General features: G+C 58.3%; 1 protein-coding gene across 1 annotated transcript; it reads left to right on the plus strand.

The window, feature by feature from the left end:
• Positions 1-53: 53 nt before the first annotated feature.
• LOC149851916 (maestro heat-like repeat-containing protein family member 2B) lies at positions 54-13,096 on the plus strand. The gene is made up of 26 exons (XM_090030228.1): positions 54-327; positions 665-772; positions 1,117-1,236; positions 1,469-1,591; positions 2,480-2,632; positions 2,983-3,009; positions 3,281-3,403; positions 3,716-3,795; positions 4,183-4,318; positions 4,481-4,576; positions 4,922-5,026; positions 5,219-5,342; positions 5,661-5,770; positions 6,395-6,547; positions 7,155-7,309; positions 7,607-7,751; positions 7,965-8,161; positions 8,882-9,019; positions 9,219-9,330; positions 9,854-10,000; positions 10,323-10,502; positions 11,051-11,206; positions 11,628-11,762; positions 11,995-12,097; positions 12,552-12,617; positions 12,849-13,096. Exons 1-26 carry the CDS (start codon positions 85-87, stop codon positions 13,028-13,030), a joined length of 3,417 nt encoding a protein of 1,138 aa, XP_089886354.1. The 5' UTR covers positions 54-84; the 3' UTR covers positions 13,031-13,096.
• Positions 13,097-15,244: the final 2,148 nt, after the last annotated feature.

The raw sequence follows: 15,244 nt of genomic DNA on the forward strand, positions 1-15,244 counted from the left end.
GTCCGCGAGGTGCTGAGCACCCTCCATTCCTCTTCCGGCCACGTCTGCAGGGACCGGCTGTGTGCAGCTCCCAGGCCCGTCAGCATGATACATGCTAGAGCCCTTGCGCTGGACCCATTGAGCATGTGGTGCAAGGCCTGTGACTCTGGGGCCCCAGGAGGTGCCAGGCTGCGGATGCAGGAGCTTGCACAGAACGGATGCCCAGGGAGGCACCCGGGACTCTTCTTGAGTGCCGACATCAGTGTCATCCTGCTTGTTTGCCTCCCACTTTCAGGAACTGCTGAGACCTCCCAGGACAATGTGCGGTGGGAGCACCTCCTGCTGAAGGTACGGGATAGCTCGCAGAGCTGTTGTGGCAGCCGGCCAACCCGGGTAGGGCTGTCTGGGAAGGGGGCGTTCCCTCAAACCTCAGGGAAATGAGGTGATGAGTGTCAAGAAGGCAGGAGGAGTCCAACTTGGAAGGTTTGCCAGTCTCCTTGAGTTTGGCCTGACATCCAGGGTTGTCATTTGGGGTCATGCAGCCTTTCTCTAGTGTCTTTGAGCTCAAGAAACGGAAGGGGACTAGGCCTCGCTCGGGGCTTCTTGGGCGTTAGAAAGGGCACGGCCGAGGGGGAGGACAACGACAAGGACTCCTCAGCCCATGCACCCATCCCTTTGCCCCCAGTTCCTGAACGGCACACTGACCACCATTGATGACGGTGCCTGGAGCAGTGAGCTGATCCTGGAGCTGCAGCAGCAGACGGCCGCCTACGCCGGCTCCTCCCCGGAGAAGGTGTGTGCTCCTGGCGATGCCTGGGTTTCTGCACCTGTTTCGTGGTGCTGGGGCAGGAAGGCTGCAGAGACTTTTTCTCCCGAGTTTGTGCTTTTCCAATCTCTTTTCTTGATCCAAGGCATGGTCCTTGGTCCCCTACCCTCTTCACTGCCCCAAAGGGAGCTGCTCAGAGGGGCTGCCTCTGCCTTTAGTTGCCGGTTCCTGCGCTGACTGGGGCGGGTGCTGGGTGCTGGGGCTGGACTCTTGGTCCTTCCTGGGGACGGGGTGTTTCTGGGCTGCTCTTGTCCAGACCAGCAGCGTGCCGTGTTCCCCGCTCTTTGGTGATGTTGGTCTCCTTCTTGCAGACTTTCCTATATAAGGCACTTGGTACCACACTGGCCTCTTGTCAGGAGGTTGCCTACGTGAAATCCCAGCTCCAGAAATTTCTGAAGGACACAGATTACACGGACGCTTCTGAGAGAGAGGTGAGGACCCTGTTCTCTCCAGACACGGCCAGGTTTCCCTGACTCCTCCCCGCGTCCTCACGTCTCTGTTGCTGGTTTGCTCCATGGCTTTCCCTTGGCCTTTCCCTCGGACAGCCCCCTCGCTGGCTCCAGGTCGGATGCGCAGTTGTAGCCTCAGGGGACATGGGGAGGACGCTCGGCTCTGGCGGCCAGCAGGTCACACTCACTCGCCAATGCATTTCTTGGGTTTCAGCAAGTCGTGAGCATCCTGGCTTTCTCAGCCAAGGGCCACCTGGACCTCACCCTGAGCACCCTGGAGGACTTTGGTGCTGCCATGAGTAAAGTGCAGGTGTCTGGGATCGTCAGCTTCCTGCAGGTAATGGAGCTGGGGGCTTGCTTCGGCTTCCTCCCCAAGAAACTCTGGAGAAGAAGAGCTTGGCAGTGGCTCCTCTGCCCCGTACCACCCTCTCCCAGGGCACGTGCTCCACAGCACAGGTCTGCTGAGACGCAGGGGAGCACAGTTTGCACTAGTCACATTTCTTATGCCTCAGCTTCATGCGGCAGCTTTCAAAGAGCCCCTTTTGGGCCCGGAGGCAACTACATCTGTTGTTCACCCACAGCAAAAGATTGTGCAGTTTTCACACCTTTCAGTTAGCTGCGGGAGAGGAGACATGAGCCCTATTGCCCAGCCTGAAAGTACCAGCTCCAGGTGCATGGCCCACATGCACTCGCAGCTCCCTGGGCAGGCGCTGGGGAGTCTAAAGGCACCTGCATGTTTGCTGGGAAACGGGGCCTCAGCTTCTGCACCAAGCACAGCAGGCAGGGCCACCTCCTCCGCACACAGAGACGTGCAGGGGCCCTCCCAATGCATTGTGCCCAGGGACTCGTTATGGCCAAATGCACGAGGCGGCCCTGGAGCAGGGACTGGGACCCAGTACTCCCCCCCACCCCCGCCCCACCAACAGGCCTGCTGCCCCAGGTCCCAGCGGTCACCAACTCTCGCCCGCCCCTGCCCCGACCTCCACGGCTCCGCGTGGCACCGCAGCTCTCTCTGCCGAGTCACCCGGGTGCAGGACGGACATGATGAGGCCTGGGGGCATCTGAAACAAAGCACTGGGGATGGTGCAGTGAGAGCTGTGGGTCTCCTGGGGCTGGCAGGGAGAGCTGGTATCGCTGCTGGGGCAACTCCCTGGTCAGCAGTGATTCCTACTGGGGGGCAGAGACCATGAGAAGCCCCGGTGTGAGTGTCGTGTCACCCCTGCAGGACTTTCAGCAAGGGAGAAGAGGCAGGACCCACAGGGCCTTGATCCTGGCCTACAGCCAAATTGCTGTCCAGGCCCCCCAAACACAGCTGCTCCCCCGCGTGGAGCGTGACATCACCAGGAGGGTCCTGCAGCACTACGTGAGCAGCTGCCAGGTAGGAGCCTGGGAGGGCACCATGGTGGGAAGAGGCCTGCCGTGGGTCTGACGTCTGCTCTGCACCTGGCTGCCTGGATGGCTCTGATGGTCTGATGCCCCTGAACTCCTGCCTGTGAGGAGCATCCACGTTCATCCTCCTGGGACGCTGGGCAGCGGGAGGGACCCACAGATGGAGGGTGCTGGGATAGACACTCCTGACAACCTGTCCCGCTCTGGCGGGGCTTGCGCATTCATGCCCTTGCGCTGCTCCGCCGCGCTCACCAGCCGGGCCGCTGGTTGGACCTGGCAGCGAGCTGCGCTCTGGGGCCGTTCCAGGCGCTGACGGTAGTTTTGCATTTCATTTCCCAGGTGCTTGGCATCACCATCCTCAATAAGGTAAATGTTCAACGACCCCACCTCTGCTCATGCGCTTCCCAGCCCCTAACTCCCCGTGTCACTGAGGCACGATGACCTGCCCCAGGCGGGAGCCCTGCTGCTGCCATGCACCTTGTCTGAGACGGGTGTGGGCCCGGGGCTTCCTGGGGCTTGTAGACATCTCTCAGGGATGCAAAGGAGGCTGCCTTTCATCCCTGATCTTTACCTTCTAGACCTTGGTTCTTCTCCGCTCCTCATCCCCTTGTCTTTGTCGTTCCCCCATGAAATTCAGGACCTGGACTTAAAGCTGACCCTCATCCGGGCAGTCACTGAGATCAGCCGTGCCATCCAGGACGCCGACGGCTCCCAGAGCTTCCAGTTCACGTACAAAGAGGAGCTGCTGGGGTACATGCTGGTGAGTGGGGAGGAGGCCGGGGGCCCAAACTGCGAAGGACCTGGTGGGAACCTGGTTGGGGACTGGTTGTCCCGGGAGCGGCTCTTCTGTCTCTTGGCTGCGGCGGGATTCCTGGAGTGCTGTGAGAGGTCTGCGTGGGGCCCGGAGAGCTGGCACCCCTCGCGGCTCCCTCGGCACGCCCGCATTGTGGGCTGCTCTTGGAGGGCCTTGTCCTGAGCAGGATCCTGGCAGGTCAGCCTGGTGGGTTTGTGGGGGCAGGCTGCTTTCCACATCCGTTTTCGCCCGAGTCACATCTCTGTTAATGCCTTTTAGGACTTCATCAAAGAGGAACCGATGGACTCGCTGGCCTCTCCTGTTCGCCTCAGGGCCATGCTTGCCATTAAGCACCTGAGGTAGGTGATCCCTGCCCTGGCTCTCGGCGCTGGGATGCCCTGCTAGGAGATGAGCTCCTTGCTTAACCCTGTGTTGCTCTTCCTGCCAGATGTGGAGCTGAGAGACTCATGCAGGGCTCAGGCCACAGGCTGCCCTGCCTGCAGCGGGGTGCAGGGGGGTTTCCATGTGTTTGGTCCGCTTGGGGATTTGGATTGAAAGACCTGGAGGTGGTGGTGGTGGGACAAGTAGGAGTGGTGGGCAGTGCAAGAGCTTGTCAGCTGCCATGCCCAGGGGCGTCTGGATTTCGGGTTCCAGGTTCAGATCATACCTGAGCACTAGACCCACTCTCCGTTGGGGCTGGCGGTCCGTGTGACGGAGGGCTTTTCTTCCTCTCTTTCTTCTGCCAGCAAGGTGAAACCCTCCCTGAACCGGGATGCAAACAGAAACCTGCTGGAAAACTGCCTCAGGTGCCTGGTACCTCTCCCAGCTGTGCAGCTCCTGAGACAGGCGGGGGAGACAGCTCAGGACTCGTTGCAAATACAGGTGCACCTAAAGAGCTGACTTGTGGCCTCGCCTGCTGGGACCAGCATGATCTCCAGCCGGCCCTGGGCCTGCCAGTCACCCCCGGCCTCCCCAAATGGTTCTGGGTTTTGTGAGCACGCTCCAGCTGGCCCTGAGCGTCCCTCTTGTATCTCCCGCTTGCAGTCCTTGCACGAGTTGTCCATGCAGGCCTTGGGCGAGCTCATGAGGGGCCTCCTTGAAGAAGACCCCACTGAGAGCTGGGCCATGGAGATGTTCCACGTGAGTAGCCAGCGGGAGCAGGCAGAGCTCTCTTTCCTTGGGCCCAAGAGACAGGGAGGAAGGTTTCCTTCAGCAGGGCAAATGAGAGGGGAGTCTCCCAAGGTGTCCTTGGGGGTATGGGCCGGCATGCCATTGCCACCCCTCGTAGCTGCCCCGAGTTGTGCCAGGGTCACTGCACGGGTCCTCCGGCTTCAGGGCAATGAAGGTCCCCCTGGGATGTGTCCAGATGGTGAAAGGATCAGGTTGCTTGGAGGCATGGCAGGGGCGATGGTGATGTCTGCGGTTGAAATGGTTCATCCGAGCTGTTTTGAAGGTACCTCTGACAGTCGTCTGCTCTGCCAACAGCTTCTTGAGCCATGGCTTTCAGCTGGCAAGGAGTGGGAGAGGGAGAGGGCCTTGCAGGGCAGCGCCCAGCTGCTTGCCGCCTGTCGCGAGGCAGTCTACTGCAGAGTAAGTATGGGCCACCTCTCTCTTGCCTTGGTGTCCTCGTGGCAACCTGCCCCGAGACCCAGACGCCTTCCCTAGCAGACAGGGTCCCACAGGGATGCACTCCTGTTCTCACCTTCCCAGGATCAGAAACTTGAAAGTCAGTCTAGGCAGACCCAGGCACATTTCATTCATTTCTTTCTCCTTTTTTCTCAGCTGCAAGAGCCCTTCGGGAAAACTGGGTTCCTGCTGGGGCTGCTGGCGCCCTACACCTGCGCCTCGCTGGCCACATCCCGGCTGTGGGCTGCTGACTGCGTTGCCTGCCTCCTCCACATACAAGGTGGGGGCACTCGGAGTAGGTGCCAGGAACTCTGCCCTTTTCTCCCTCTGGAAAGCCTGCTCCTCTCCTCTGTCCATTCACTGCGATCTCCAAAGCCCCGTGACTGGCCCTTGGACGATCTCCTGGGAGAGAAGAGTTGCGTGGGGAAAGGCTTGTAGCAGCCTCTCCCACCGCACCTCCACCCTCCTGAAGTCACTCAGGCCTCAGACGTCACCCTTGGACCGCACTGCCCATGGCATTGCACGTGATTCCTCCATGGAGCCGCGGTTCTGTTTCAGACATCATTACGGCCCTTTTTCCTCCTTATTTTTCCTCCAGATCAGTCCGTGGGCAGGGATGCAGCAGAGGAGGAGCTGAGGGGTATCCAGGAGGAGCTGAAAGCCTCCACCTCCGAGGCTGTGCTTGCAGCATCCTCCCGCATGGCCAAGGTGAGTGTCTCAAGAAGCTGGTGTGGGGGCTGTGGGGACCGGGCGTCCTTCACTGTCCACTCCTTTGCTCGCACACGGTTTGCCTCCTCCTTTGGAGCACATGGGGCAGGCATCGGGGACGATTATTGTTCATCCACTGCCTGCTGCTGTTTCCCCATGTGCCTGGTAGAAAGAAGGAGTAAGAGCTAGATTAGAAAGTTATGTAGATACTTCTGTCCTTGCACACAAGAAGAAACCTTTGTCAGTACAGCACCCGAATGAGAGCCGCAGCCAGGACTCGGTGGCCTCGTGTGCCTGCTTTGACATATCCTGGGGCGCAGCTTGGCTGTGTCCATGCGGTGTTGTCAAATGAGGCTTTCTCCATTGAAGGCGGACGCAACATTCAAGCACAGGGTTTGCGTCTTGCACGTACACCATGCTGCCACAGAGCAGAGGCTTCTGCACAGCACAACTCTTTAATATCAACCTTGAACTCTGGGGTAGCTGCCATTCCCAACGACGAGCTAGATCCCTTAATGGAGCATCTGCTCATGACCCGTTGTTCAGCAGCTCTTAGGTCTTCCCCATTTTTCTCCCCTGGAGAAGAACTTCAGTGCAGCTTCTCTTCTTTCAATTTGTCTCCAGGTCCTTGGAAAATATTTTCCATCGAGCCAGACCCACGACTTCATGGAGACAATATTGAATGGCATGCTGGGTGCCAGCCCCACATGTGCCACAGCAGGAGGACATTGGCTCCTGAGCATCATCAAGGAGCATGGAGGGGCCCTGCTGGAGAAGGTACAGTTGAAGCTGGGGAGGATTTCTGCATTAGCTTTATGCTTTTCAAATGCTGCTTTCACGCGGAAGCGAACAGCGATCTTACCGCTGATCCCTGGACATGAAGCAAGGGCCATTTCCCTTCCTAGCCTGAGATGGGTATGAGCGGATCAGGGGTTGTGAAGTTGGTGGTGCTTGTTGGTCCTCACCTGAGCACCCCCACAGGCAAAAGGACAAAATTAGCTTCTTAAATCAGCTCCCACAACCCATTGATATGGGTTGGGGTGCTTGTGCGAGCATGCTGGTTAAGGCAGGCAGAAATCGGTCCCAGGTGGCACATGCCTGTATTTGGCTGTAGGTGTGTGCACATGGGTGCGCACGAGGGGCTGAGGCTTGTGGGTTGGTGGGTGTCGGCGCACGTGTAGCAGCACCCACTTTCACCCCGAGCAGGGGCATAGGGACGTGCTCATTGCTAGGGATCACCCTGAGGTGGCAGTGTCTGGACACTAGTCCCTTAAAGCAAGGGATATCTAAGATGGCAGCATCTTTCCAAACTGTGGGAGGGATTGGTTTGTCTTGTGCTGGCTGAGTGAGCAAGGGGCCCTTGTTCTTCTTATTTTCCCTCCAGGTGCCGGACATCCTGGGCACCATAATTACCCGCATGCCCGCTATGCAGGAAGGGGGCATGAAGGGCTTCCTGCTGGAGGCTGTGGCCAGTCTTGCAGGCTTCCACGTGGAGGCAGTCACCAGCATCCTGCTTGGTAGACCTCTGCCCATGGACAGGTACTTGCCACTCCCCACCTCTTGTACCGAGGGACACACGCAGATCCCACAGCCTGAAAAAGGCCGTAGAGGGTCAAGCCGGGTGCAGATCCTTTGGGATGACTTCCAGAGAGCCAATGTCCTGGTGGGTTTGTGTAGGAAATGCCAGGCTTGTGCCTAATGACATTGGCAGAGGAATCTCTGCGACCCAACCCCGTCCTCCCCCAGCAGCGCCCTTGGCCTTTGCTTCAATGCCCCGTTGCTTCATGACAACCCCAGAGTATCCGCAGCTCATTTGTAATTTGTATTCAATTGCAGTGACACCTCTGAACTGTGGCGGGCTCTGAGTGGAGGCGATGACTTCTCCATCCACGTGCTGCACTTACTCCTCGCCAAGCTGGATCATCGGGCTGAGAGGGAGAGCAGCTCAGCGGAGGACACCGCAGCATTTGGGCCGCTGGCAGTAAGTGACAGCCCAGCCCCAGGTGTGCACGGATGCGACTGGGAAGGGATGGACTGGGAAGGGATGTGACTGGGAGGAGAGCTAATTGCTAAGGGAGGTGCTCCCAGGGCTGTCCTGTGCTCTCCTGGATGCGAGGAAGAGACCTTTGGACTTGGAGTTATGGATTTCCAGATGTCTTCCCCGGGCTGACTCTGGTCCTCTCTCTCCCTTCAGGCAACGTGTGCTGCCTTGGAAATAATCAGCACCCTACAGTCTGGCCAAGTGCTGGCGGACATGCTCCCAGCCATGCTGTGTGCTCTTGTGGAGCAAATGAGCCGCACCGTGGGCCAAAAAATGCCAGTGCCCAGCGGGAGCCTGTGCAGCACGCAGCTGAGGGAGGGCCAAGTCCACGTAGTGGGCGACCCTTGCAGGTAAGGGGCAGGCTCAGACTGCTGTCACAGGTTTGGCCTCACTTCAGGCCCGCTGCCTGCAGGGTGATGTCTCCTTGCCAAGGGCTGTGCTGAGCTGTCTTGGTCCTGGCAGCTGAAAGACACGGGGGCTTGTCTGCCAAGGGCCGAGTCTGACGTGTTCTGGCTGGAGGGGGCCTGTTTGATCCTCCCGTCTGCGCTCTGGGGCAGGCCAGGCAGATTCAGCCAGGGGCTCTGAGTGCAGGCATCACCACCTCCATCAGTGACCAGCACACGCTGTGCTCCCAGGTCTCGGGACCTAGGCACCAGACTGCTGCACGTTTCTGTGCTCTACAGGTGGCCTTTGTCCTTGTAGGGAGAGAAACGTGGCTGCCCGTGGCTGCTTGCAAAGCCCAGCCCTCCCTGTCCCTGCCAGGGGACAAAGGCATGAGAAACAACGGCAGCATCGGTTTGATCCGAGCTATCTGCCTTAGCCATGGGGAAGGCTTGGAGAGCAGAAATAGCAACCCTTTTGGAGACCTTTGTCATCCCTACAGCTCTGAAGCTTGGGCAGGCAGGGCCTTTTCTCCCTTTGGGGGCCAGGGACATGGGTATCACACAGCACTTGGCTGGGTGCGCAGTGAGCGCCTAAGTAATGCCCCTCCCGAGGGACAGGGAGTTTTGGTCCTGCTCCGGCTGCAGCATCTCCTTACAGCCTGTCAATGTGGCCGTCTCTTTCCCCAGGATTTCCATGGAGGCCCTGGCCTGCGCCATTGCGAAGGGCATAGGGGAAAGTGTGGCCGCATCCCTGTGCAAAGAGGGAACGTGGCCCCTGCTCGAGTGCCCAGAGACACACCACGAGGGGGTGTGCCAGCTGGCCAGGTAAGAGCCAGGCTGCGCCACATCTGCGCTCGAGGCGGCGGGAAGAGCGGTGGAGGGGCACTTCCCGTGCTGAAGCTGCAGGGTCGTGTGGGGCTGGGGACAGGGAGCTTGTGCCCCAAGAGATGAGAGTTGCTGCCTCTGAGCGACTGAGTGCTGGCAGTGCCCCGCCGGTCCCACAACCTGGGGTTTTCTCTTGCAGGGCTCTGCTGCCGTCGGGCATGGTAACGCCCAGTTTCAGGAGGGAGGTCCTCGAATGGACGAGGGCTGGGTCACCAAAGCTGAGGCTCACAGGGACAGCCTTCCTCAGCCAGGTAAAGCCCCGCAGAGAATGAGCAGTTGGATGGAAAGGTGGCTGTTTGCTGTGCTCTTTCCCTGGGCAGTGCCCTGGCCCCTTCCTTGGAGGGAGGACCATGGGAAACACTTGAGAGTTTTCTCTTCTGCCCTTGCCCATGCATCACCACTTCTGCCACGTGACAAGGAGAGGATTTCCTGACTGAGCCCTCATTGTAGCCAGCAGCTCTGAGTTCGGTCCTAACGAGTGCATCCTCCATGTGCACCCAGCATCCCGGGAAGATGCTGCTCTAAACCAAGCAGTGCCCCTATCTGCTCGCATCGGCACCACCTCTCCCGCTCACGCTAAGCCCCTGTCTTGATGAGTGCCCTGGCTCTAAGCAGGCAAGCATGCCCACGTCCCGCAGGAGAGCACCACGTGCTGAGGCTCTTCCTCGCGGTATTTTGTGGGATTCTGCTCCGGCACGGGTGACTTGTGTGCGGCAGGGCTGGGCTCTTGGCAGTGACTGGGCTGGATCTCATGGACGCATTGGTTTCTTCTAGCTAACGAGCGACCCGTCCATCCAAGACGAGGACCTGCTGACGCCAGCCCTCCTTCTGCTGGCGGAGCGAGCCAAGGACCGCGATTACGCCGTTCGGCAGATGGCAGCCCGAGCCCTGGGCAACGTGGCACATGGTGCCCCTGCGCAGGTGAGGTCGAAATCCCTCTGCCCTCTCTGGAACGGAGCTTGACCGTAGAGACCGGACAACGAGGCAGGGCTGAAAGGGTTCACCCCCCCCAAATATATCTAGTGTTGCTCTCTCGCCCCTTGTGGTGTCTCTAAAGAGCGTTGGGGTGACCAGTGTACTTTTGGTGCAGAAGCGGGTGCCTTGCGTCTCACAGGCGGACGGGAATGTCGCCACGGGGGCTTGCTTGGTCTGATGAAGTCCTGAACGCTCTGGGTATAATGGGGAAGCCCAGAGGTGAGGAGCGCAGGCGCTGATCAGTGTGTCACGTCTTGTGTTTGTGCAGCTGAAGAACCACCGCACCCTCATCCTGGACACCCTGATCCAGGCCTCCTTTGTGCCATCTGGATACGAGGTGATGACCGAGGGCATGATCTCGCTGGCCAAGGTCCTCAGCCAGCTGGGCACCGGTACAGGGCCCGCCGTTCTGGCTGTGGGGACACACGTCAGGGCCTTTCTTGAGCACGTGAGTGAGCACCACTCCCCATCCCCATTCGAGTGCTCTTTGCTGTGGGCCATGTCAGAGGTGGGGGATGCGCTTGCTGCCCCTTGCTTCAGTCCAAACTGGGAGATTTTCACATTTGTGGAAGGAATGAGTTCTCAGGAGGAAAAGCAAGGGAAGGGAACGGGATGCCAGGCGGGCCGTCGGAGACAAGGAGGGACTCGGGGCGACTGGGCCAGGCTGTAGCCGGGGTGCTGGGGCTGTTCTCAGCTGTGTTGGTGCTCCGCAGCCAGAAGCAGAGCTGGGCAGAGAGAAGCGACCTCAGGGGCGGGGGGATTTGGTTTTGTCGGGATTCAGATTCAGAGCCCCCGGTGACGGTGCGTTCGGTGAACGAGGCTTCCTGCTGTTCCCCACGCTGCGCTGAGCGCCCCGGCTCTCCGGCAGCCCGCGGGGGCAGGAGCAGGCTGGCAGACCGTCTGGCCGGCTGGAAACCAAAGGCTCTTGTCAGGAGCTGTGCCAGGCCCATGAGAGAGAGGTTTGGTTGTGACCCCACTGGGGTTTCTTGTCCACAGAAGGATGATGCCCTGCAGACAGCCTCATTTGCCCTGTTTGGCACCTCAGCGGGCTGCATCAGGAAAAAATGGCACAGCTGGTATAAAACCCAGGTGAGGCAGAGCTGGGCCGCACTGCTGCTGCACCTGCAGGACCCCAACAAGGAGGTGGCCAAGGTAAGGACCGGTGACACTGATGTCCTCAGCCCCCCCAGTCCAGCCCCGGGGCAGCTCTGCCATTCCTGCATCCTGTGGTGGCCACCCCCTTCCCACAGGGCCGGCTTCATGCAGGCACCTCCTTGAGCTCAGGCCTGCCTCCCAGGTCCGGGGCAGGTTGCACATCCGACCCCCGTGCATGCAGGAAGTCTCCCCGCATGGCTTTACTGAGCGGGAGACGGGGGCTAGCTGCAGGTGCCACCTGAGAGGCAGGAGAAGTCCTCCCTTTGCCCACCGCCACTCCTCTGTGCCTAGTGCCAGGCTCCTCCTGGCCAGTCCCTCCTGCTGCTGGCCTGGGCCCAGTCCTGGGGCAAGAGGCAAGTCTTGGCCTCTGCTCAGCAGCCAGCAGGGAGGTCAGACCTGGTGTGACCGTGTTTTTCAGGAGTGCAGAAGAGCTGTGGGCCTCTGCTGCCCTTACCTGGGGCTCAGGACGGTGCAGGGCGTCCTGGCTTTTTATGTGCAGGGGTCAGGACAGGTGAGGATCAACGTCCTGCTGCGAGACCTCTGCAGACACTTGGTGAGTGAGTTTGTGAGCGGCAGGAGGTGAGGGAGGGCAGGGCTCTTTGTAGGATGGAGGGAGGGACCCGGGGCGCAGAGCCAATACCTGCAAGGCCCGGGTCCAGGACCCCGGGGCATGGGACAGGCCAAGATTGCTGCTTGGTGCTCCTGTTTCCTCCTCATCTGGACCGGCATGTGTTGCGAGAGGTCTTCTCACCAGAGGGAGCTCACGTGTCCTCGGTTCCCTCCAGGTCAAAGAAAAACCAGCACTCCTCGAGGGTCTGTGCTGTGGGACCAGGAGGTACTACATGAGCTCCTGGCCAGAGATCAGGGCAGCAGCAATCAATTTTACCGGTGAGAGAGGATGCCTGGTCCCCTTTTGTTTCCCCCCATGAGGAATGGTAAAGCTGTTGCTGAGCAGGATCAGGCTGTGAATCAGCCTGTGCCTCAGGCTCCCCAGAAAGGATTGGGAAAGCATGACGCTCCCAGTGTTGCAAGGCCTGTGTGGAGGGGGAGTCAACCAGACAGCAGAGCTTGGGCCCTGGGCCGTGATGCAGTCGTCCCGAGTGATGGAGACGTGTCTGGGACCTGGTCACCCGGCACGGCTCAGGATTGCTTAGCGCCACTTCTTGGGGGAGGCAAATGGGATGGTGCAGGGGCCTCCTGGGCCACAGCGTGCAGGACTGTGTTGGTCATAACTGCCTGTGATGGCAAACACGGCACAGGGGAACCAGAGACCTGCCCCGGGGCTGAGTTCTCCTTGCGCCCTGGCCGGGGGAGGCTGATGTTGTCCCTGTTGTGCGTCTAGGCATCATGCTGCAGTACAGCAGCCCAGAGGCTACCCGGTGGCTGAACATCGCCGACCTGCAGAGCTGTAAGTCAGAAGTCCAGCCCCTGCCCTGCCCTGGTGGAGCCCAGAAGGAGCCAAGAGGCTGCAGGACCCAGAGAGACCACACGCCTGCATGCATTGTGCACTGCCTACCCCCACATCTCTCCTGAGCCCCGCTGCCCGTTGATGACCTGCCTGTGGCGCTGCTTGCAGGAGTGGCTGGTGCTGCCCCGAGTTGGGAGTGTCTGTTCATGAATGTCTCCTCTCTCCTTCCAGCTCTGAGGTCTCTGGAGAAGGACTCGTCACCGCTCGTCCAAGTCACGGCCACCCAGGCCCTGGAGGCTATCTCTAAAAGCCCTTGGGGAAGGGTACAACCTCCAAATGAAAACAGTGGGCGTACCCTGCCCCGTATATTTTCTAACCGTTGCTTTGGGTGCCTCAGGCCCCGAACAAATTGAAAGGAAGCTCCTATGCACACATGTGTGCACACACACACGATTTCTGTAAATAAATCCTGTTCTTGGTTCCTCTGGCTGTCGTGGCTTGTGTCCTGAACACAGCAGAGAGAGAGAGGGTGCGGACTGTACACTTAGATTGACCGAAGTAGGGATCTAAGTATGAACTTTACAGAAGCTCAGGAAGTTTGGTTGATCAGGTTGCCCATTTATAGACCAAAGTTAACCCTATTTGTGACGTGGTCTAACAGATCAGGCCTGACAAGACTGATCTAACTGAAGTCCTGTACAGCCCACAGCAGCAGTGTGCCTCTTCCCCATGCACAAACCTGGGTGGGCACGTGCCCCCCGGGGCTCTCCTGAGGTGCGCGCCCCCTGCTCGCCCAGGCTCCGAGCATCCCACAACCTGCCCCGAGGGCACCAATTCATCCCAGCCCCTGCCCCTGTCTCTGCTCCGCACCCACCCTCAGCATGGGGGCCTTACTCTGCACCCGCCATTCTCCTTCCTCTTCCCCCACTTACCTGCTGGGGTGGGCAGTACTGTACCCCTTGTATGCAACTCCTTATCTAACATATTCCAAAAATAACACAATGAACCCTGTTGCACAACTACAAGGCAATGGCCTATTGCCACAAAACTCCCAAAGCTGCTCCCCTGCCATAGGCAAAGCTGGGGGGTGAGAGCTCTCTGGGCTCTACCGTGGCAGATGTTGAAATGTGCTCAAGAGATCTGAGGAAGAGGTCCATGCCCCCCACTACAAGGGTAGGCAAAAATCCCCTCCCTCCATACTTGTCTGATGACGGGGTGAAATTCCTTCCTCCTCCCAAATGTGGCAGTCCCGGGCCAAGACCCTCTCTCCAGGTACCTCCGGGTTGTACTTGCAGCAGGAACATAAGCACGCCCCAGTCAAAATCCCACCTTTGGCTTCAGCCAACAACGAGTGAAAACAAAACACCGATACCGACCGGAAGGTAAAAACTCGTTCCCAGCCCTGTGTGGCCACCAGTAAAGCCGAGAAGCCTGGGAAGAAACAGACCCAAACCTCCATCCTGCGCTGCGCCGTGGGGACAGCAACCTGGGTCCACACCGGGGCTGGATCTGGGGTGGGGTGGTGCAAGGGTTGGTGCCGGCTTTGCTCTTAGACAGGTGACTTCACTTCTGCCGACATTAAAATGCTTGTTCTCTCCTTGTGCCCAGCATCCCAGGCAGTGCAAATGGATCTGTGCTAATGTCTATTTCCTTGGCGTGGGGGAGGAGTGAGTGTGGGGCTGATAGTGTTTAAATTCCCTCTGGGATCCAGGACCAGGGCCAGGGCTGAGCCAGATGAGAAGTGGCTGAGCGGTCCTGCCCCATGCGCCACCCCCGTTCCAGGCACAGGCAGGAGGTGGCAGAGGAAATGGGAGGCCTGCGGCATGCTTTGGCTGTGCTCCCGGGGGCCACCCTGGCCTGGTGGGGACGAGAAACATGACAACCTCGTCTGACCAGCGCGACCAAGTGTTTCAGTAGCAACTAAGAGTCACTTTGGAAAGGAAAGAAATTGTAAAGGGAAGAAGAAGCTTAGTTTAAATGCAAATCACATTCTTCATACTGAAAGAGATGGAATTGTGACAAGAGCAGAAATGACCAGTTTAATAAGATCCAAAATAAAAATTGCAGAAAAGCAAAACGAAATGTGAACTGAAAGTACTACTGATTTTACAATGACACAAACAAAGGTTGGCAAAAACTATTCAATATTTGTGCATTAAATTTCCATTCAAAATGAAACTAAATTGCATTTTCAAATGAAAAGGAAATTTCAGTTAGCAGGAAAACCAACGTTTAAGGGTGTTTCAACATGCACATTTCACAAGTGAAATAACGCAGAACACAGCTGAACTTAGGATGGACCTGATATATAGGATGTTTGAGAGCAGGCCCAAAAGCCCACAAAGAAAAATACTGCTGAGAGGCCACAAACAGGATAATCGTGAGCTCTCTGTATGCAGTATGACAACTGGAATGTGAACTGAGAAACAGGGATGGTACAAACTCAACCTACCTTGAACCCACTAGCATAAGTAACAGTGCTGAAAAGAAAGTTGCACGTTTGATGATAAGGAAGATGCTTATATGTAAGAACTGCTCAAAGCCTCTTCTTGCGTAGCTGTAGAAATTAACTAACAAGACCATAGATAATAGCGTCAAAGTTAACTACAAAGCAGACTCAGTGCTTC

This window comes from Crocodylus siamensis, unplaced genomic scaffold (genome assembly GCF_052110815.1).
Source record: "Crocodylus siamensis isolate JL-2025a unplaced genomic scaffold, ASM5211081v1 HiC_scaffold_34, whole genome shotgun sequence".
Taxonomy (NCBI): Eukaryota; Metazoa; Chordata; order Crocodylia; family Crocodylidae; genus Crocodylus; species Crocodylus siamensis.

What these genes read in the sequence shown, in the direction of transcription:
- LOC149851916 (XM_090030228.1), top strand. Translation starts at nt 85, where the DNA reads ATGATACATGCTAGAGCCCTTGCGCTGGACCCATTGAGCATGTGGTGC. An exon ending in ACTACGTGAGCAGCTGCCAG is followed by an intron (nt 2,633 to 2,982) that starts GTAGGAGCCTGG and finishes TTCATTTCCCAG; the next exon opens with GTGCTTGGCATCACCATCCT. An exon ending in CAGCATTTGGGCCGCTGGCA is followed by an intron (nt 7,752 to 7,964) that starts GTAAGTGACAGC and finishes CTCTCCCTTCAG; the next exon opens with GCAACGTGTGCTGCCTTGGA.